Below are 23,911 nucleotides of genomic sequence, written 5' to 3'. Positions count from 1 at the left end.
TGTACCTTTCAGGGTACGTTGTGGTGGATTTTGAACTAGCCAGAAGGCATTATGCATATACTATTAATGCTACTACTACGATTGCGGTAACTAGTGACGCTTAGGATACCAAGATAAAAATTTTAGGGAACGTTCAGGGCGAGTTTCAATAGAACGTAAAAGCTATACAGGCAGGTTCTTTAAAAGGGCAAGTAAAGCAATATCATCGGCAGTGAGGCACTATCATAGATAGTAATATCATAGAAACTTTTAAAGGAGCTAATTCGCTTGGAAATTCAAAAGTTTTAGTGCCCATTTCAAGAGTAAAATGTGATTGGAGGGCATGCAACCATCTTTCCAAGCCCATTAATTATCCAAAAACATCTAATCAAAATTTTGAGATAGCTATTTTGTTCAGCATAGTTGAAAGGTCCAGTAACTATGTCTCTCGGAACATTGGGCATGTCAACACCCCACGGTTATGCTATTTGTGGATAATGCATTAAAACTAACTATTACTTTGCAACTAAATCAAAAGGCACTGTATGTATGCTGGTTGTCATTAATACCTCTCAGAAATACCCCGAGAAAGACTGAGGGTATTAAGTTGAAACCTTCAGAGCTAATACTATTTTTTACAAGTTCTGTTCATACGATTTAACTAAACTCAAAGAGGATAATTTTATCCACATTGTCAAAGTATATAGATACAATTTTTGGAGAAGTAAAAACTAAATTAAAAACTACTATTTGTACCCAGAATTAAAATCAATTTGAATTGAAAACTCAACTTTAATTTTGAATAATTTTGAATTAAAATCAAGTTGTTTTCAAGCCATGGCTAATTGGAGAAAAGGCCAAGACAGATAGTCTGACTGAGAGGCAATGCTGGCATAAGTCTTGTTTAGGATTGTATAAAAACTATGTAATTTTCACTTCTCTATAGATAGTCTAATCATCCATCCATCCGATAGGTCAGAACTAAGGTAGGTAGTCATAGAACTGAGATATGATCAAGGTTTTTGGGTTGACTCGAGACGGAGAATGTCCACTGGACTTGTATGCAAAACTGGGGACTCAATTTGCTTGGTCTCACAGGCAAAGAAGATTAAGCCTAATTGGCTTGCCCACTTAGAGTCTCAGGCAGACTACCATGTTTTGGGGTTGACAGATGATCAACAAGTACCCATGACGCGTAGGTGAAATGGGACGACCGTTTAAGTGATTGGAGTAACTCTGACTCTCTTTTAGGACAAATACTTGTATTACATTTTTCTCCAATATACGAATAGCAGGCCAAGCTCTGAATTATTATAGAAAAAAACGAAAAATTTTAGAATATTATTTTCTTTTCGACGAAAAAAAATTAATTCAAGGAACTTTTCCACAAAATAGTTGTCCGAGAAAATTAAGAGCTCCATTAAACGAAAAACGAGTGCGAATATAGTAAAATAATCTTTCAAGGGTAAAACATTTTAGACTTAAAGCAACATTTAGTTTTAAAGTGTCATGGGCAAATTGCATAGCTGTGGGGATTTAAGAGACTGAATATCTTTAGAGATATAGTTAATGGGCCGGTCAATTAAGCTGAACAAAACGGCTATCTAAAAAACTGGAAATTTATAATACCTTATCGGATTAGCTCCTTTAGAAGATTCTACAATATTTTTATCTATGAAAGCATTGCGCTGTCTATTATATTGCTTATATGCCATTCTGAAAACCTGCACATGCAGAGTTTTTCTTTGTTTAATTGAAACTTTCCCTAAACAATCCCAAGAAGTTTCACCTTAATACCCTTAGCAATCTAAATGCTGTAACTGCGAGTTAAGAAACGTTAACTCGCCTTAAATCAGAGTACTTTTGTTAACCTATTTATTTCTCTGTGTTATAATGATAATATGTTACTTTCATAATGCACAAATACCACTCACGCTAGATTTTCTGGCTCAAATATCTAGTAAGGTAATGCAGAAATACCCATTTGATAACATGTATATCGATAGTATTATTTAAGTTATTACAACTTCCCCTTAAGCACTTCCTAACATTTTCATCATGAAAACCCAAACGTTTTATTATAACTTGAAAACCTTGGTAGTTGGATCATAATTTTTACAATATCTTCTCCAAACCACTTTGAAACATTTGTTTACAAGTAAGGTGAAGAATTATTAACCCTATGGTGAAATATAACAATCGGTTAAAGGTCTAGACCTACTAAGATTTCAGCTAATTCTATTATTTCCTTCCACAAGCAAGTGCTAGTAGCAATTAATTGCTTCCTTTTTCTGGAAAATAACTCATTAGTCATGATCTACAATTTAAAGAAATAAATGGTCGAGTTTCCTTGTTTTATGGAAACAGTCTGCGAATACCATTTAAAGAGAAATTGATGTAGGTCAGGAGCTGAAAGGGCAAGTAGCGAGAAACATCTCCTCTTAGCTGGACAGTATATTACTATATATAGAATTTGAAACATTTAAAAGTTTTTTTTGTAATGCAGAATTCAGCTTTAAACATCGGCAGAATAAAGAAACCAATTTTCCATAATGCACTCAATAGGAATTTAGGCCCTTAAGTATCAATATTAATGTTTTATATAAGCAATCCTTTATCGCTTTGCTTCTCTCTCTCTCTCTCTCTCTCTCACCCGCTCAGACACACCGGCACAGTTAGAGAGACAAGCAAACAGACAGTAAAACACACCGGCACAGTTAGAAAGACAGGCAAACAGAGAGTCAGACACATGGACACAGGGAGAGAGACAGAGAGAGAATGAGAAAGAGCGAGAGAGAGAGAGAGGGAGAGAGAGAGAGAGAGAGAGAGAGAGAGAGAAACTTAAAAGTTGTTAACTTAATGCAACATAACATCACACTCATGTGTCTTTTGTGTGTTTGACTCTGTGTGTTTGGACGTGTCTCACAGTGCCTTTGTATATATATATATATATATATATATATATATATATATATATATATATATTCTATCTCTCTCTATCTCTCTCTGTCTTTGTGGGGTTTTGGGTCGCACTCTGTTTGTTTGTAGGCGTTTGTCTGTCTTTCTCTCTCTTTTTATCTCTCTCTCTCTCTCTCTCTCTCTCTCTCTCTCTCTCTCTCTCTCTCTCTCTCTCTATCTTTCTGTGCCCGTGTGTCTGACTATCTGTTTACTTGTCTCTCTAACTGTTTCTTTATGTCTGAATAAGGATTTGATTGTTTCCATGTTTCTCTTTGTGTATTGTTCTGTCTGACTGTATGTGTTTGAATATTTTTTTCTCTCTCTGTCTCTCTCTCTCAATGTGCTGGTTTGTCTGAGTGGATGTTTGCTTGTCCCTGTGTCTCTCTTCGCGTGTACGTCTCTGTGTATTTGCAGATGTTTTTGTCTCTCTCTCTCTCTGTCCCTGTGTGTCTGAGCAGCTACTTGCTTGTCTCTACGTCTGTCTTTGTATGTTTGTGTGTGGGACTCTGTGTGTTTTTAGATTTTTCTGATTTCTCTTTTTGTGCCTTTTTGTGCCAAGTTGATGTTTGCTTGTCTCCGAATCTGTCTTTGTGTGTTTGTTTATATGACCTGTGTGTGTTTGTAGGTATTTTTTCCTCTCTCTCTTTCTCTGTACCTGTGTGTCTCTGCGGATGTTTGCTTTTCTCTCTCTCTCTCTCTCTCTTTGTCTATTTGTATGAGTGGGTGTTTGCTTATCTTTGTGTCTGTCTTTGTGTGTTTGTTTGTTTGAATCTCAGTGTTTTCTATGTGTTTTTGTCTCTCTCACTCTAAGTACCTATGTGTCTGAGTGGATGCTTGCTTGTTTCTCTTTATATAAATGTGTGTCTGACTGTGTGTTTATGTGGTTTTATCTCTCTCCCTTCATATTCTTCTTCTCTCTCTCTCCCTCTCTCTTTCTTTCTTTTTCTCTCTCTCTTTCTATCTCTGTGCCTCTGTGTCTGAGCGGATGTTTGCTTGTCCCCATCTATGTCTTTGTGTGTTAATGAGTCCGACTATGTGTCTTAATCTATGAGTTTCTTTGTGTTTTTGTCTTTCTATCTCTCTCTGCGTCTGTCTGTCTGTCATTGTGTATTTGTGTGTTTGACTCCGTGTGTTTGTAGGTGTTTGTCTCTCTTTTTTGCTGTGCATGTTGGTATGACTGCTTGTTTGCTTGTCTTTCTAACTGTGTCTTTATATGTGAGCGAGTGTTTGCATGTTTCTTTGTCTGTCGTAGTGTTTTTGTAAGTCTGAATCTCTGTGTTTGTAGGTGTTTTCTTTTCTCTCTCTTTCTCTCTTGTGTTTTTGTCTCTCTTTCCCCTCTCTATCTCTCCCTCTCTCTCCCCTCTCTCTCTCTCTCTCTCTGTACCTGTATGTCATAGCGGATGTTTGTTTGTCCCCCTGTCTGTCTTTGTATGTCAAACTTGGTGTCTTTGTAGATATTCTTCTCTCTCTTTCGCTCTCTTCTCTCTGCAGGCGTGTCTGAGTTGCTGTAAGCTTGTCTCGTTGTATGTCTTTGTTTGTTTGTGTGTCTGACTCTGTGTGTTTGCTAATGTTTTCTTGTTTTTTTCTCTGTACCTGTGTGTCTGAGCAGAAATTTCCTTATCCCTGTGTCTTTTTGTGTGTGTTTGTATGTCTAACTCTGTATTTGTTGGTAGGTGTTTTTGTCTTTCTCTCTGTGCCTGTTTGTCTGAGTGGGTGTTTGCTTGTCTCCGCGTCTGTCTTTGTGTGTATATGTATCAGAATTTTTTTTTGCATGTGTTTTTTCACTCTAACTCTAGGTGGCTCTGTGTCTTAGTGAATGTTTGCTTGTTTTTCTTTGTTTGTTTGACATTGGGTTTGTGATTTTGTCTCTCTCTCTCTCTCTCATTCTGTGCCTTTGGGTCTGAGAGGATGTTTACCTGTTCTCTTTGTGTGTCAGAATGTTTGCTTTTATGTTTTTTCTCCTTCTCTCTCTCTATCTGTGTCTGTGTTATTTAGTGATTTTATGCTTGTCTCTGTGTCTGCCTTTGTGTGTTTTTGTGTCTGACTCTCTGTGTATTTGTAAGTGTTTTTGTGTCTCTCTCTATCTCTTTGCCTGTGTCTGAGTGGTTCTTTGCATGTTTCTCTCACTGTGCCTTTATGTCTGAGCGAGTGTTTGCATGTTTCTGTGTCTGTCTCTGTGTGTTTTTGTGTCTGGCTCTGTGGGTTTGTTTGGGTTTTTGTTTTTCTTTTCTCACTCTTTGTGTCTGTTTGTTTGAGTAGGTGATTGTTTGTCTCTCTGTCTGTCTTTGTCTCTTTGTTTGTCTGACTCCATGGGTTTGTTTAAGTTTTTTGTCCTCCTCCTCTCTGTCTCTTTATTTCTCTGTGTGCCTGTGTGTCTGAATGACTGTTTGTTTTTCTCTGTGTCTGTCCTTGCGTGTTGATTTTGATAAAACCATGCACGGTTTCGATAATACAATTTGGGATTCTTATCATATCGGGCGAGAGTTCTATAATGTGGTTCAAGATGTTTGATAATATCAGACAATATTCCACAGTCTATGACAATATGGCACATTAAAAAATTACCTGACAGAACAGGCTGCTAATAGCCTAAAGATTTTTGATCCAGAAAATTCCCAGTCCAAAAAATTCTAAATCCAAAAAAATATAATTCAGAAAAAGAAAAAAAAGTTACTACCAACACTATTTTCTAATAGAAAAAATCATGACTAACAAATCTATATAACCTTCATTTCGTATTTCGAAAACATCACAAGTGAATTTTTTTTTAAGTGTATTTTATGTCATTTTATAACATAAGAAAAAAATTCAAAAAAATTCTAAGTAATAAAATAAAAAAATAAAAGTTAAAAAGTCAAGGTTAAAAAAAAGTAAGGACAGAAAAGAGGGGGCCATTGGGGGAGGTAGCATTGTCCCCTTGGAGGTTGGACATGGGTGACCCTAAGTTCCCTAGGAAATGCCATAGCAATTAATTGAAAGGGGAACATAACTTTGCTTATTTACTATACCCATGCGGGTGGTAAGACCAGTTTCCTTCAATCCAAATAAAACTTTATTCATAGAATTAAGTAATCAAAACACGTATTTAAGTTAATCATGTTCAGACAGGTATTTAAAAATAAGATGGTGGCTGGATCATGCTAATGAATTATCTCTTGTAGTATGGCTATGTAAGTAGGTAAATGACCCAAATACCAAATCAAGGGTGCAAGCCTTGTAGTTACTAATGCCATGCTACTCAAGTGAGTTTTATCCGAAAGATACCTCTTCTTCTGGAGAGGATCCGGTAAACTCGAAGGATCTAACCGTAAAAGCATACCGTAGTTTATTCGTTTAAGGGTGTAAAAGAGGAGCCTCAGCAGTGCACTGGCAACCTCCTTTAGCCTTAAAGGGAAAAAAAATATTCGGAAAGAGCTCAAAAGTTATATTTTCAAATGGCCATACATTGTTCAAGCCTATTTTCAGATTTTATCGTTGTATTTCTAGTTCGACCTATTTAGAAAAAGACACCAAATTTATATTTGGGAACATTGTCAAGGTACCTGCTTAAGATTATTGGAATTTTGTACTTATTGCTGCTCTTTCGTTTTCCATTTTAAGAATGAAGAGGAATTAATTGACCAACTTACGAAAAGCAACCTTTCTTTTAAATTGTTTGGCAATTAATGAGTGAAAAACTGATCTGTATAAAAAGATTTGTGTAAATCTTTTTACACAGAATTATTTTTAATTTTCAATCTATATTTTTAAATGTTCACTTTTTCAATATGTCTAAATTTTTACCCCATACCTTGTGTTTCTGAGGATTTCCTACTCCTTTTCAAAAATGTTTTTACTACCTTCATTCTTAGACATAGGCTAAGCAACAATTGAAAATGATTGAATTTCTTAATGAAAAAGATAGATCTAAGTAGGTACATTTATTAGATATATGGCATTGCTCTGGCCCTGAGGCTCAGACTCCTATAGATACCTTTAGAAGGGTACAATAGTCTCTCACCTTTTTAAGCGTAACCAGATTCACATGTAAGGCTAGTTCGGTCTTGAGCTTATCTGGAAGGACGCGCAAGGCAGAGCTGATGTCACCACCTCCTTGAATTCTACCTCTGTAAAAAAAAAACGATGAAAATGAAGATATTTTAGACAACTGGAAATGACAATGCAATGAATGCTCGTGTGTACTCTCCTTCATTGGCTGGCCTTACTCGAATTTTTTGTAGTGACATCCGAAAAAATCTTTGTGTTTGTATGTCCTGGCTCTTAGAATATAAAATTAGGCTAGTTTTACTTTCTGTAATTAAGTACCTATTCAAATACATATATAGCCTATAATGATGAGAAACGTATCCACGTTTTAATTAAAACAAGAAAGTTTTTGCATATGAATGTAAAGAATAATATTGGAACTGGTACAGAACAGAAATTCTTCCAGACTCGACAATTTCATTGCGCTTCTGAAAAAATTCAGCAGCCCCTGTTTTGTATTTCAGCTGTATTTCAGACTTCAAAGTGTCATTATCTAAATTGGATACTGCTTGGACATTATTAATTCAGCAAGTTTTATGTGAAGACAAGAAAAAATTTCGCAATAGGGATTATAGTGACGTATAATCCCTACTTATACTTACTGACCTACATGTTGAAGATATTGCACGAACATTATCTCACACTGAAAATAACAAATTTAGTTACTTTGTAAAGGATTAATTTCAAACTAATGAAATTGGATGTTTGACAGCATGGTGAGTAATCAACTGATTTGATTTGGACTTCGGCTAATTGTCCATGTTTGTTGGTTATACCATTATGACGAAATATGTACATTCGTCGGTGTTGAATTTCGAGCAATCTAATCTTAAAGAAGGACTAAGTGATTAAGTTATTGCTAACGATGCAGTTGGTTTTTTCGATGAGAAGTCTATTATGGCGCTAAAGTAAAACTTTGGTCTCGTGTTTACGAGAGAGAACTTATGCAAAGACGCCAAGGCGATCAAGCTAATTACCGTCACATTAAGGACATGATGGAAATCTTCCAGAAATGCGATAGCGAAAATTTGTCTTTGCTTACATACGTGATTATTTTGCCTACCGAGGTTCCTGTTATTCCTGCTATGGCTTATTCTAGCTTCTCCTCAAAGCTTGTAAGCATTGATTTGGAACTTTAGCAAATTCGTGAGAAGATTTCGTCGTATGATCTTAAATTCCGCCCTCTTAGCAGTCCTGGCCCTCAGTCATTGAATCACGATCTGACGACCGTTGTTATATCTAAAGTCCCATCACAATTAAATAATCGTGCCAAGCGTCACGAAATAATAGACTCTATTCCAGGTCATGAATGTATTCATAGCACTAAGCCCTCTGGCGATAAGCTGGTGGTACGAATTGACACTTAAAATCAAATTGTGATAAAGAAAAATGCTGCTCCCGCTGCGCAGGGCAACATGAATCCTCGCCTAATTCTCCGTTCCAGGCTACACCAAAATATCCGAACTCTCAAGGCAATCACGTGTCATTCTCAATGAATTGCCGAATTCTTCGTGAACTTCTGTCGAAACGATCGTCCTATACGGGAAATGAGTGCTAAAACTAACTTCACTATATGTTTGCTCAATATTAAGGGAACTAAGGATAAAGACGTTTCTTTAGATGAGAAATTAGAAAATTTTGATGTTTTACTCCTCCAGGAAAATCTCCTACCTTTAGTGAGCTGAAACTCCCTACGGAGAAGTAACAAACACTTGGTTTTTTCTAAAAATGCACGCAAAACCTCTGTCAGACCATCAGGTGGCCTAGCATGTTTGATAAAAAAAAGAGCTGTTTTCACCCCCCCCCACCTTTATGTTATGACGAGAATGATTGTTATATTGCTATTCGGCCTACCAACCTTGTCCTCATTAATGTTTTTCTTCCCTGCGACCAGAAATCCCTCCGAAGTTTAACTAAATTTACAAATCTTACGCATTAATAAAAAGTCTTTTGAATGGCATTGAGAGTAATGGACTGGACTGGTTATTAATCGCTGATATGAGCTGTAATATTAACTCTTCATCAGTGTGGACTGAGCTTCTTTTAGATTCCCTACCGTGTAGTTACAAAATTTTGAAAAAAATCCCTCCAATTCCTATATCCATAATAGTGGCTCACTTTCGGACATTGACCATTGTATCGTTTCTTCTGGTCTCATCTGTGGCGAAGCCCATGTTGATCAGAATGATCGTGAATATGACCATCTCCTCCTATCCCTCACTGGTACCCTTAATGCTACTGCTGAAAAGAACCTTCGTTCCAATTCTAGAAAATGGATTTCTAAAAGAGAATGTAGCAAAGCTGACTGGCCTCTTTCTACACTTGTTGGCCTTCTATCAACGATTAAAGTCCCTTTTAATCTGTTGTGTACAAGCGTTGGGTCCCGACAAGACAGAATTCAGCTTAATATTCATTATAGCCACATTGTATTGCGATTAAAGAGGTCTGAAGAGGTAGCTGTTCCCCTATGTCGCTTTCGAGCCAAAACAAGAAGTTCAATTTGGAAGAATGACCTAGAGCTCAAAGCTAAAAAAATCGGGCTGAATTGTGGCTAAAAATGTGGATAGCTTGCGGCCGCCCTTTAAGTGGTAATGTTTTCGATATTAAACAAAGAACAAAGCTTGATTTTCAACTCTATCTTCGAAGAATTAGGTATAACGGTGCCGAATTTCCTTTCGGCACCGAATTTCACCCACCCCTCATACAGCATGAGATGCCCACTAGTTAGAAATGCTATGAAAAAGCCTACTACAACGAAATGACTTCTCTCTCCATCATTTGCCGAAATATCTATGGGCACAATTCAGTCAAACTAGACTACGTTAAAGAACTATGCCGTCAATTTAATGTTGTGTGCTTACAAGAACATTTACTCACCTCCGAAAATTTTGGTCTTTTCGAACAGTTGAATCAAAAAACTGTGTTCATGCATGAAGCAAAAAGGTCCTCAGTCCGCGGTCGACCTAGTGGGGGCACTGCTATCATAACGGACAGTTCGCTTGAATGTCAAAAGCTGGAATCGTGTGAGTTCTTCCTCGCTGTAGATTTTCCTGGCCCCGGGGGTTTTGTTCTGATCACGGTTTATCTACCAACAAACCTAAACACCCTCTCTTCCGAAAAACGGTTCTCGGAAGCTTGTGGCCGCCTCTCGCGCTTACTTATTAGGCTGGGCAATCGAAGAGTGCTAGTCTGCGGTGACTTTCAGTGCGACTTAACGAACCCATCAAATAAGCTCTCCGAAATCTTCTTCTCAGTAATCCCAGCTGGGTATGATCTCTGTGAAAAGACTGACGCATATACGTACATCCATAATTCCGGTTCAACGACAAACATTGACCATGTGCTATGTAACTTCTCTCTAGGTGCTCCAGTCACCGTGGACTCTGAGCACACAGTAAGTGATCACCTTGGCTTGTGCTTTAAGGCTAACTTCTTCCCGTGTAGGCCGAATAAGCCCCAAATTTATGCTACCAAGACTGAGTGGAATAAAATAAACGCCGACCAGTATAAACAGACATGTGATGAGATTCTCGGAAAGATAAAAGTTCCCTTTCAGCTCTTGATGCATGGCTCGAGTGATTTGGTAGCACTAGACATTTATTGTACTGAGATTATACATGCAATGAAAACGGCTGAGCAGGCTTCTGTACCCACTCGCCGTTTTAAACCTGGAATCAGCAAGCCTGGCTGGAGTCGCTCTCCTAAAGTAAGGCAAGCCAAAGCTCGTGCTAAGTTTTGGCTGAGATTATGGCGCGATTGCGAGAGGCCTAGGTCAGGTGTAGTGTTTGAGCAGTTCCGCAATACGAAAAAAACTTATAATAAGTCTGTAAGTGATCTTAAAGCTGCCGAAGCCGAACTTGCTTCCCAAGAAGCAGCAAATAATCCTGTATCTATGTGGAAGTCTTTTAGACAGTCTAAACCAGTGACAAACCCTGCTAGTAACATACCTGAGGAGCAGTGGGTAAAACACTATAGTGAAGTTTTTGGGATCAAACATGCCCAACTAACAACCGAAAGTGATAGCGAGCTCTCACGAGCTTTTGCGTCCCTCTTGAGCCAACGGAACTATTTTACCGTCTCAATAGGCGAAGTGCTCCAGGTTATTAAGCAGCTGAGAAAGGGCAAGGCTCCCGGGCACGACGGAATTGTGACTGAACACCTCCGCTGTAGCTCACCTCTGCTCATTGAGCACTTGACGCTGCTATATCAAATGTGCCTTGATTCTGGTGCAGTCCCTAAGTCGTTTGCCCTAGGTATTGTGTCTAACGTCTTGAAGAAGGGAAAAAATCGTAACCTCTGCTCTAGCTATAGGCCTATAACAGTTTCTAGTACATTAAGCAAAGTGTTAGAGAGACTTCTGTTACCTGAGCTGTTACGCAAGTGTAAAATTGACAATCGACAATTCGGGTTCCGTCGCCACCTCGGTTGTGCATTTGCACATCGCCTCCTTACGCGTATAGTATCGAAAGCTCAGAATCAATCACGGACTCTTTTAATTTGTGCAGTAGATGTGTCCGCGGCGTTCGATTCGGTAATTCATTCAAAGTTAATTTTGAACCTGCTGCACCAAGGTGTGAACCCACATGTAGCGGCCGTCCTATGGCACTGGTATTCGAGTAGCCTTATCCGTGTTAAGTTGAGTAGTGAATTCCTGTCGAAACCGATTAAGCTTCACCGGGGACTGCGTCAAGGGTCGGTTTTAAGCCCTGTACTCTTCAATTCACTAACCTCGTCGGTAACAAAAAAGATTAACGGTGGTTTTAACACTGAATGTATGGATGTGAGCCTACTGTGCTACGCCGACGACATATTACTGGTGAGCACATCGCTTTGTAACCTTCAAGCTAATATCGATCTCCTAAGTCGAGGTTATACTAATATTGGTCTGGTTATTAACCCTGCTAAAACAGAATTTCTTGTATTTGAACCCCCGCGTGCGCCGTCTGAAGTTGCCCGTCGCGAGGCTACCCGTGTTACCGTTGCAGGGCAAGTAGTACTTCCAAGCCGCAAGTTGAAGTACCTAGGTATCACATATGGAAGCGACCTCAGAAGCTCGCGTGCTCTTTTTGTTGACCAGGTTCTGTCGGGTTTTCGGTCTGGGTATGCTAAACTTGCAGCTCTGAAGTTTAAATTTAATAAGCATATTCTTGCTAGGTTGTATCGTGCCGTCGCTCTTCCCTTTGCTCACTACATCTCACCCGTTTGGCATTGGCTATCGAATTCGGATATGTTGCGAATCCGTTCAGGCTTTTGCAAATATTTAAAGTTTCTGCTTGGTCTGCCACTTTACCTCCGTAACACTGGTCTGCTAGAAAAGTATCATATACCTGATCCTGTTGAGTTCATGCCGAATTTTGAAAAACAAGCTCTCGTGAAACACAGGGCACTATTATTTGATTTCCCAGCGACTTTTTTGCTTGATAGTTGAAGTGTGATTTGTTTGTATTTAGTGATTATTATGTTCGGTTGATTTGTTTTCGTCTTTAATTTCTCTTTTCTTTTGTGTTGCTCCGCTTCTTCATGCTTCTTTTTTATAAGCGGGTTTGTAATAAATTATTATTATTATTATTAGACTCCAAGCCAGTGGAAAAAAGTGATTAATATCGCGAAGTTCGATAGATCACCTACGGCCGACCGAATCCCTAATGTATGATGGATCAATCATTAAAGTAAGATTTTCGATACAGTAATATATGCGGTTCATTTTTGTTTTGCCAAGCTCTGTTTTAATCTGTTGCCTAAGAAAATCACTCAAGGTCATGTACCTCCCGTTTTTGTTGACCGTGTCAAAAGAAGTGCAGAGAGACTTAAATCGAAATCTTATGATATAGACGGCATCAGTGCTTTTCACCGCAGTACCGATTCAGAGGAATTAGTTTGTCACTTGTAGTTACTTTTTTAAGACGTGTTTATGCTCTTCTGTAGTCTCTGATTCTTTTTTAGTTGGTAACATTACGTCAATTTTGAAACGTGGTAAGGATCCAACTAGTTGCGCTTCATATAGGCCTATTACGGTTGCTTGTACTTTAAGTAAAGTATTTGAATATGTTTTGCTCCCTGATCTTCTGTCTAAAGTAGATTATATGTCTATTCAGTTTGGCTTCAAGGCGTATATAGGATGCCAACATGCTCATCGTGCTATAGCTTCGCTATTACTTGAAGTGCATAAAAATGGTTTTAAGGTTCATCTTTGTGAACTCGATGTTTCAAAAGAATTTGATTCAATATGACATAGCCAACTTTGGTATTCTTTAATCCAGCTTGGTGCTAATGTGTCTATTATACCAACTCTTCGTTTTGGTATGGCAATTCATATGTTCGACTCAAGTCAGGAGGAGTCTTATCCCCCTATCTTTTTAATGCTTGTCTTTATTCTGTTTTGCCTCGTATTAATCCATCATGTTTTTTAGGCCTAATTAATCTTTCGTATATTGCATATGCAGATGATCTACTTTTGAGAAGCCGCACTAAATCTAGCCTAATTAGTCGACCCAGCTTGTTTCTAAGTCTTTTGAGGAGATCAGCCTTAAACTTAATACTGAAAATTGCGAATATTTAGTTTTCAATGCTAAGCATCAAAGTAGTGATCTTGCTTGTGGTTATTTTTCCGTTAAGCTCGTATCTTCGATTCGGTGGCTTGGTATTAGTATTTGTTCATCTTTATCGGCTTTTCGATCTTGTGGGCTTAATGATATTAAAAGTAAACTTAAAATTGGGTATGCGAAAATTGTCCTGAACCGAGACAGATTTTCATAATGCTTTATCCAGACTTTATTCTGCATATTACGATCATTCTATATTGTTTCTTTCCGGTTTGCGCCCATTTTTTAATAGTCAAAATTTGCAAGGTACAAGAGTTCTGTATTTTCGTTATTTTAAATATTTATTGTATCTGCCGCTTTCTTATAGAAATCAGAAGATTATTAGAATGTTTTGTGCCACTGATACTAGTTTTGTTTATAAAAAACTCTATGCTAGATTAGGTGCTGAGGCCTGTCAACACTTGGGTCCTTACCACCCTTCGATTACACTGTATTGATTGTTTTGTTTGTGTTATTCTGTTTTTCTTTCCTTAACGTTTTTACTCGGCTTAAATTGTCAAAACAAGCGGGTAACAAATAAATTATTATTATTATTATTTATGCAGTCGTTCTCACAAAATATGACAAACATCTAAACTTTAGGATAAAGTCGGGAAGTTGACAAGGGAACAGTCACCTCATATACGGAATACTCCGTAATCATTCAAATAATCACTTACTTCTTAGGGAATATGTGAAAGTTCACATTTTGTAGATAACGCCTATGCGGCTCTCATGCATCTTCAATTTCAATGCGTAATTTTTGTCAGAAATTATACCCTTTATTAATAGGAGGGGGATCATTGGAAACGTATGCGTGCATTGTCATACAAGGAAGAGATTAAGTTTTATTAGAGTGTCAAAAGGATTCAATTATTTTAATGATGGATATACAAGAGTAACGTTACCAGAGAAGCTAGTGCTCTAGGATAATGCAAACCTAAAATTAATAGTTGACGAGAGGGTAGGCTTCTTGCTAGAGCTTCTGGTACCGCTTTACGGATTGATATAATTTTCATTATTGTTCTGATATTAGCATTCAAAAGAAAGTAGGAAGAGGACAGGCGTACTTCTCCCTTATCTTCTTCGTACTATCTTCTCTATTATCTTATCTATTGCAACTCTTTCTCATCCTCCAAATCATTCATATGAAGAAGTAGTCATGCAAAGCAGTTGATCAAACAGTTTGTGGTAACGAACTGTAGTAAGGAGCGACCCGGCTCAATAGTAAACGAAACTCTAAAAAACAGGATTTTGATAGTAAAAGATACATAAAAAAAATCAGATATTCATGCTGATTTTAAATATATATGTTTCATCAAATTTGTCTTTGTCATCAAAAGTTACGAGCCTGAGAAAATTTGCCTTATTTTGGAAAATAGAGGAAAAACCCCTTAAAAGTCATAGAATCTTAACGAAAATCACACCATCGAATTCAGAGTATTAGAGAACCCTATTGCGAAAATTGTAAGCTCCTATCTACACAAATGTGGAACTTCGTATTTTTTGCCAGAAGACAGATCACGGGTGCGCGTTTTTTCCAGGGGTCATCGTATCGACACGTGGTCCTAGAATGTCGCAAGAGGGCTCATTATAACGGAAATAAAAAGTTCTAGTGCCCTTTTTAAGTGACCAAAAAAATTGGAGGGCATCTAGCCCCCCTCCCACGCTCATTTTTTACCCAAAGTCAACGGATCAAAATTTTTAGATAGCCATTTTGTTCAACTTAGTCAAAAACCATACTAACTATGTCTTTGGGGATGACTTACTCCCCCAAAGTCCTCAGGGGAGGGGCTGAAAGTTACAAACTTTGACCATTGTTTGCATATAGTACTGGTTATTAGGAAGTGTACAAACGTTTTCAGGGGGATTTTTTCGGTTAGGAAGGGGCTGAGGAGAGGGGGCTATGTGGGAGGATCTTTCCTTGGAGGAATATATCGTGGGGGAAGAGAAATTCAATAAAAAAGGCGAAGGATTTTCTAGCATTACTATAAAAAAAACAATGAAAAATAAACATAAAAAAGTTTTTTCAATTAAAAGTAAGGAGTAACATCAAAACTTAAAACGAAAAGAGGTTATTGCGCATACAAGGGGTTCTTGGCCTCCTAAATACCTCGCTCTTTATGCTAAAGTATCTTTAGTAATTTCAACTATTTATTCTACGGCCTTTCTGATTCAGGGGTCATTCTTAAAGAATTGGGACAAAACTTAAGCTTTAGTGTAAAGAGCGAGGTATTAACGAGGGGACAGACCCCCTCATATACATAATAAAAATAAAAGAATATGGAAGTTTGTAACGTAAGTTAATTCTTAAGTTACGTATGTTTTTTTACTAATAAAAACGTTCTTTAAAAGTTCTAGTTGCCTTTTTAAGTAACCGAAAAATTGGAGGGCAACTAGGCCTCCTTCCCCACCCCTTATTTCTCGAAATTGTCTGATCAAAACTAAGAAAAAGCCATTTAGCCAAAAAAGGAATTAATATGCAAATTTCATTATAATAATTTATGTGCGGAGAGCCAAAATTAAACTTGCATTAATTCAAAAACGTTCTGACATTAAATAAAAAAAAATATTTTTTTTAACTGAAAGTAAGGAGCGACATTAAAACTTAAAACGAACAGAAACTAGACCTACGTTGCCTGAGCAACGTGAAGTGTTGCGGCAACCTTTGTCCGGCTTCGCCGAATAAAGTGTTGCGAGAGCAACACTTTGGTTCTGTTTCTTTGCTATCGGTTAAACGCTGAAGTTGTCAGCCTATCGAATCTTTTAAAAGGTTATGTTCAAAGAGGAACGCGATCAATAGTCACATGATCAAAGGCTATTCCTCAGCGTTGAAAAAACAACAATAATAGAAGAATATCGAAAGAAGGGACTAAATTGACTTGGCAGCCAGTTGAACTTTTTCCTTTTCAATCACAGACATCGTGACGGATCAAGACTCGGAACAATATCTTATATAATCTAGTTGGTATTGTAAAGCTATCCGTAACTTTTCTGGATAAAAATACCATAGATGACACTCTATTAATTATTACGAATCTGCCTCGTTGTTTTACGTTATCGTTTGTACCCGTTGCGTAAACACTTAATTCTAAGTTACAGTGATTATGGCCAGGCTACAGCAACTAGCAAGAGTTACAAACCCCTCTTCACTAAAGACGATTGTAGCCTAACTGATGATTATTACTTACAAGTCCTCTACGTGTCTTACCACTGGAACCAACTCGGTCTTACCATCAAATACACTGGAGACAAATAATAGGTATACCAAGTAGAAAAATTTGCAAACCCCTCACTGCCGAAGATGATTATGAGCTAACAGCTGATCTTTCCTTACAAGTCCCCTACATGTCTCACAATTGGTACCGGCTTATTTTTGGTTTCAGTGTGTACCCTACTACTGAAGTTGTCAACCCCTTGAAACTTTCAAACTAGTATATCTCATGAAGGAATTTTCGTACCGAAAAATGGATGATATACACTTTGATCACCTCATCAAGAGCTATGGATTGCCGTCGAAGAAAAATTCTATCTGTCTTAGTACAAAAGTTGATTTTTTGCCGTAGGCCAACTTTCTAACCTCACCACTTAGAAAGGTAAAAAAGGTAAAAAGGTAAAGGATACGGCATTAGACTTTACAGTCCGTACCGGCGGTGCAATTTCTTTAGCTATGACAGAACTTTTAAAGTTTAAGAGGTACATCTGATAACATTTCTCCACCTCAATCCCAAGTCCAAAAAAATAAATGATAAACCCAGACAAAATCACGGCAGCACTTTCGGACCCGTGGGAAAATATCGCTTTTTTGCTTCTGTAAATTTTTCTATTTATCACTCAAAGAAGATATATTGGCTGTGGGGCCGGGTAAGTGCCGCAAATATTTAACACATATAAATTTTAGTCCATCTTCAATTTGAAAGTGGTGCTTGCCTGCTTGCCTGCTTGAACGGAGCTTTCCACTCGAAAGCAGAAACATGGTTTGATAAAACGAAAGCTTGGCTGCACAACTTCATATACTCCTCTCTGACATAGGCTACATAACTCCACTTTACTTCGCACACCATAGGCCCTGGCTCGTGGACAAGCAAAAACCATCCTTTTTGGCCCCAGGCAAGAGTTCTGCGGAGGTTTCCAAAATGTAATGCCATGTTCATCAACCCAGCCTTAGGTTCACACTTTCCGTAAAAACCGCACAGGTTAGACCTCTACCAGTTTCCAGGAATAAGCCGACATCGGCGGCATAGGAAAAAAAAAACAAAAAAAAGGGACAAAACCAAAGTGTTGCTCTCGCAACACAATTACTCCTTGTATGAAAGGGGCTGTTCCCTTCTCAACTCCCTGCTCTTTACGCTAAAATATTTTACTGTTTAATAAAGTAGAAGCGAGAGAAAGAGTCAAACTTTAGCGTATAGAGCTGGACGGTGAGAAGGCAACAGCCCCTTTCATACACGGAGTAATTTCTGTTCGTTTTAAGTTTTAATGTCGCTCCTTACTTTCAGTTAAAAAATCTAGTTTTTTTTATTTAAATAGGACATTTACATAGGACAGAGATCAAAAGCTTTCCTACCTTTTTATAAAGATTCAAGTGAGATTGGAGGGCGACAAGCTTCCGTCCCACACCTGTTTTAGTTATATGCCTATTTTTTTTAACACCCCAAAGGCGTTTTATCAAAATTTTGAGTAAGGGAAAATAGTTGTAGTCGCAAAATGTGGTAAGATATTCGTAAATGGTCAAAAGAGAGTTGCAAAATGAGGTAGGCAATAGTTGCACAAAATAATAGAAAATTCTAGTAGCTATGACCCCACGGATGACAAAACATCCACAGCCCCCGATGCAAGGGCTGGAAAACATGCGAGTTGACCATAGCTTATATATAAGACTTAATTTGGGGAAAGTGAGGAAATTATGATCTGGGGTCTCCAAAAACTCTATGGGTACTAAGGCATATGTTCAGTAGGTGTTATGGGGGGGGGGAGTAAATTAAATCCAATGACACTATTTGCACGTAGTTTGTCAAAAGGGTGTTCCTATAATGTACCGAGAACAGCTGGAAAATGTTACGTTGAAACTTTCAGGGTATGTGGAGGGGGATTTCAAACTAATAAAAACCCTCTAAGTGCATTCAGGTTGTCAAAAGGACATTTGTACAATGTCTCAGGAGCGGCTAAAAAAGTTCATTAAATTCAAACTTCAAGGAATATTGAAGGGAATATTGAAATAAACGAAAAGACAGTATGTGTATCAAAGCAGTCAAAAGGTCAGTTGTATAATATCTCAGGAGTACCAGGAGAACTCATTGAGTTTAAACTTCAAAGAATATTGAGGGGAATTTTAAGCTAAATGAAAAGACAGTGCTTTCAAAGCTTTCGAAATGGTGTCTTTGTTATATCTCTTGAAAAACTAAAAATATTAAATCTAATTAGAATCAGTTGATTGATTCTATTTACATAGTTTACCTGATACCGTAGTTTCTGCACAAATGGTGCAAACATTTAAGAGTGCTCTCGCTGAAATTGAGTTCTATGAAAAGACAGTTTCTGTAATATAAGTTAGTTGTATTTACTTACATTTATTCACTATAATTAAATTACTTTAATTATACTATAATTAATTATAACTTTAATTTACTTTAATTATACTTTAATTATACTTTAATTAATTATACTTTAATTAATTATACTTTAATTATACTTTAATTTAATTACTTTAATATTATACTTTAAAATTATACTTTATTTAATTTAAAATTAAATAAATATAAGAAAATTAAATATAAAAAAATTAAAATATAAAAATAAATATAAATATAAAAAAATTAAAATTAAATAAAAATAAATTTTTATTTATATTTAAAATTATACTTTAATTTAATTAATTATACTTTAATTAATTATACTTTAATTTACTTTAATTATACTTTAATTTACTATAATTATAATGTATTTACTATAAGTAAATTTAATTGTATTTACTATAAGTTAGTTAGTTGTATTTGTTTTTACTAAAGAATATTTTTCGTTTTGTGTTTTGCAGTGTTGCTATTGAGCTGTCTTTTCTTGTATTTGTATTGCGGAAAGTCTATGGCTTTCTCTTGTGTTGAATAAAATAAATAAATAAAATAAAACATTTTAAATTGCAAAGTATTAAACTAAACTTTCAAAGAAAGTTGAAGGGTATACAAACTAAATAAAAAAACTTTGTGTCTAGCTTCATGCATCTTTCGTCGAGTCTTTACTGAAGAAAGGGCTCCCCCTCTCACGGGTATAGACTCTGACAGGAATTATAAAAAGGAATTTATGTTAATGAGTCGGTTTGACCTTCACTAGAGGAACTGTCCAAAACTTTGCTAGAAATTTCACTAATGAAATCTAGCTTGGCCAAGCAATCAGAAAACCCACTGGATTCTACTAAAGAATATTTTGCGGAATTTGGCTTAAGAAATGGCACGAGATCACAGAATCCAATAAATTGGGAAGACTACCAAAATTTGTCTTGGGATATTGGATATATATTTGATCAAGGAATCTGCTCGAATTTCCCGTATAATCAACCAAAGTATGAATCAGGACCATAATTTTAACCTTAGTCAACCCCGTACCTCCAGAGGCACACTGGGCGTCAATTACTACCGTCCAATTTTTGCTCTGTCGAGCCTCTGCATAGTTTTCCCCATACTCAGGAACAACAGTTGCCTGTAAGGCTCTTCTATTGGGTTTGTACGTCCTACACAGCGTATTCTTTGGTCTTCCCAGGTGAAAGATGCCTCCCTTCTGCCGATGGAGGATTATATTTGGAATCCTATGGTAGTATCTTGATCTGTCTTGTCTGACAGCTCAGGCAATGTCTAGTTGGCCAGTAATAAAGATTTCATATTTGCTGACATGGTCTTTACAGCTGAGCTTTAAGACCCGGCACAGGCAATTATTCTCAAAGGCATTTCTCCTGTTCTTCAGTTATCTTAGTAAATTCTGTAAGAGAAACTGAAAACAGACAAAATATTGGTTTGGAACAGCGTCATTTTAAGCTTCTCACTGTACGGATAGTGGAATCACAGATATGGTGAATCAGGGACATCAGAAATTGTGTAGCTTTATAAATAAACAAAAACTTACTTGGATAACCAGGAAGAAGAGCATACCAGAATAACTCATGTTAATAAAGAGCACATATCACCAGTACACTCACTGGAAGATTCCAAAAATCTTCTAAATCAGTTTAACTATCAAACTTTATTCAATTTAAAAATCTGTTTTGATTAAATATTTGCGCTATTGTGTTTTGTTTTTGTCTATCTAAAATCCTTTCAACTACACTCTAAGCTAAAACATTCGGTAAAATTACGGCATTAATACTGAGAGATAACAGCAAGACAAGATATAGGGAGATAGATATAACAAGCAACTAGCTAATTTCAAGGAAACCAACATTCACAACCAAAACACATTTCTGTCGCTGATTCATAGACTGTAACGAGATTGGTGAGTAATAAAGGAAAACAGTGCAAAAGAAGACTATTCAAGATTTAGACATAGGATAGGACCAACCTGTTTTAAAGATTATCCAACTTCCCCCTCTCCCACAGCTAGTTTTAGGATCCCACACTTATAAATAATGGAAATTATCCTGTCGATTGTCAGTTAATTCAGATTGATGGCGAAAAAAATTTTGAAATATATTACGTATTGTTAGGTGCTTGCATAAACCCCACACAGCTAGCTCTGATAACCTTTTCCTATTTTTGTCATTTATTGGAATATAACAAGGAGAATGCCAAAACGATTCAGCCTTGTTCTGGAAATATTTTCGGTATCATAGGGCGTCAGTATCAATAGAAATTTTTGAACACATTTTCACACTGAAATGACAGTTGAAGAAATCTTGCCACTGATATGGAATGTGTGCAATGTTGTAAACACAATCTTTAATGTGAAAACCAAAGGGATCAGGATTACTATATATTAGTCAAATAAGAATTTGGTTAAGACGTATATTCAGCTACGGTTGCCAACTGTCTGGTAAGTTATGCGCTCTTATCACGTCAAACCTATCTAGTTGTCAAAGTTAACCACTAGTTTTTGATATTTTGAACCCAGTAGATCTAAACAGGTCGTTTGCACACATATCCCTGGCTCAAGTGCATGAGAATGCTAAAATGCTAAGTGTAAGCAAAAAACTGTATAAAATGGAACTATGGCCAACCCAAGGAGGGGAGGCTCCTTCATTAGATTCGCCATTTATTAAGGTTATAAAAAGCTATATCACTGAAAACTCTAACTTAAATATGCTATAATAGATCGCTCCATATGAAAACGTATTCTATAAAGGTGGAGAAAATTATTTTTAATTGTATTAACTTTTCGTCAAGAGTGGCTGCTCTGTGCTTCTTGCGGTCTCTGTTTTCGGGGATGCAAAACGAACAACTTCACCGGGGAAACCGTCCTGCTTGGTTACCAGTTTCATTTTAATATTATTAGGCATTATATGATATCCCTCCTTTTCTCTTGTTAAATTCAGTCCTGAGGATGAAACATGCAGACCTATTACTTAGAGTCTAAAGATTAACTGAAGTCCTTATTTTCAAGACTTACATCAATTATTTGAAGAACTATAAATGAAGGAAGGAAAACAACATTTAACACAGGTCTTTTTTAAGCTTCGTAAAATAGCATTTGTTCCTCATTCCAGCCAATAAAATATTAAAGCCTTCCATTTTCTAAGTGAATGGGGAAATCCTATAAGGAGCAAATGAGCTGATTTCGAATAATGGGAACTGCCATCATAAAAATAAAAAATTAGAATCCGAACTTAGAATATATATATATATATATATATATATATATATATATATATATATATATATATATATATATATATATATATATATATATATATATATAAATAAGTTGTCTACGTGTGTGTGTGTGTGTGTGTGTGTGGTGTGTGTGTGTGTGTGTGTGTGTGTTGAGTGACGTCATGTTTGTGTGTCGATTGACGTCATGTTTGTCGACTGACGAAATTACAGACCGGGACATCGGGACACAAATGACGACCGGGACACCGGGACATAGGGAATATAAATGACGACCGGGACACTCAAAGAGAAAGCGACCGGGACACAGGGAATATAAATGACGACCAGGACACTCAAAGAGAAATTATAGACTGGGACACCGGGACACAAATGACGACCGGGACAAAGGGAAACAACTACAACGTGGATGCCGGGGGGCACAGGGGGAATATTTAAATGACGACCGGGACACAGGGAATGTTCGATTAGCAATCCCCATCAACAAAGCACCGGAGTACAAATGACGACCGGGACACTGGGAAACAACAACAACGGGGACGCCGGTGGGCACAGGGGGATATATAAATGACGACGGGGACACAGGGAATGTTCGATTAGCAATCACCATCAACAAAGCTCTAGGGCAATCATTAGAATAATGAGGTATAGATCTGAATACAGAATGTTTTTCCCATGGACAATTAAATGTTGCATGTTCAAGAGTCGGTAAACCTGACAATTTATTTATATGCACAGACAATGGGACAGCCAAGAATGTTGTATATTCGCAAGTTTTACGTAGAAATATATATATATATATATATATATATATATATATATATATATATATATATATATATATATATATATATATATATATATATATATATATATATATATATATATATATATATATATATATATATATATATATATATATATATATATATATAAATATATATATATATATATATATATATATATATATATATATATATATATATATATATATATATATGTATATATATATATATATATATATATATATATATATACATATTTATAAAGTGAGTAAGACTCTTAATACAGTAAGACAATTGTAATTGCCCATGGCATTTTATTGAAGTAATTTTATAATCGGACGAGACTTGAAAATAATTCACTTTGATCTTGGATTATATTATTTGACCTGTATATTAGATTACTTTGTTACTCCCCTCGGGGTAGGTTTTGAAATGTTTGGAAAGTTAGCTTGGAATGCGATCTTGAACTTCATGAGAAGATCAGTCAAAGCAGGAAATCAGAGTGCTGGAATTGCTTAAAAGACAACTGATTAAAAAAAAAATGATGTTAGTGATACAAAAACGATCCTATGGGAAGCAGCTAGAATCAGCACAAGTCTTTGAGGAGTCTTTGATGAATGAAATAAAAAAAGTATTAATATTCCGATGTTTGTCGAATCTGCAGAGGTCCCCTATGTTCATGGCAAAGGGTCCCCCGTTTTTACTAGACAAATGACCCAGATCTACAACAAGTTAGATGCCTTTACGAATCCTGAAAATTCGGATATGCCCT

At 36.6% G+C, this 23,911-nt stretch overlaps 1 protein-coding gene across 7 annotated transcripts in view; it reads right to left on the bottom strand.

Annotated features, from left to right (window-relative positions):
- The window catches only part of LOC136025976 (uncharacterized), a 391,881-nt gene that overhangs the window by 172,266 nt on the left and 195,704 nt on the right, over nucleotides 1-23,911 (bottom strand). For all 7 annotated transcript variants that reach the window (XM_065702101.1, XM_065702103.1, XM_065702104.1 and 4 more), the window contains one exon: nucleotides 6,938-7,043. In XM_065702101.1, the coding sequence (XP_065558173.1) occupies nucleotides 6,938-7,043 (106 nt within the window). The remainder of the gene's footprint in view (nucleotides 1-6,937; nucleotides 7,044-23,911) is intronic.

Source organism: Artemia franciscana, chromosome 4, assembly GCF_032884065.1.
Source record: "Artemia franciscana chromosome 4, ASM3288406v1, whole genome shotgun sequence".
Taxonomy (NCBI): Eukaryota; Metazoa; Arthropoda; class Branchiopoda; order Anostraca; family Artemiidae; genus Artemia; species Artemia franciscana.
Note: the sequence above shows the minus strand (reverse complement) of the source record. Positions and strands in the feature narration are given on the sequence as shown.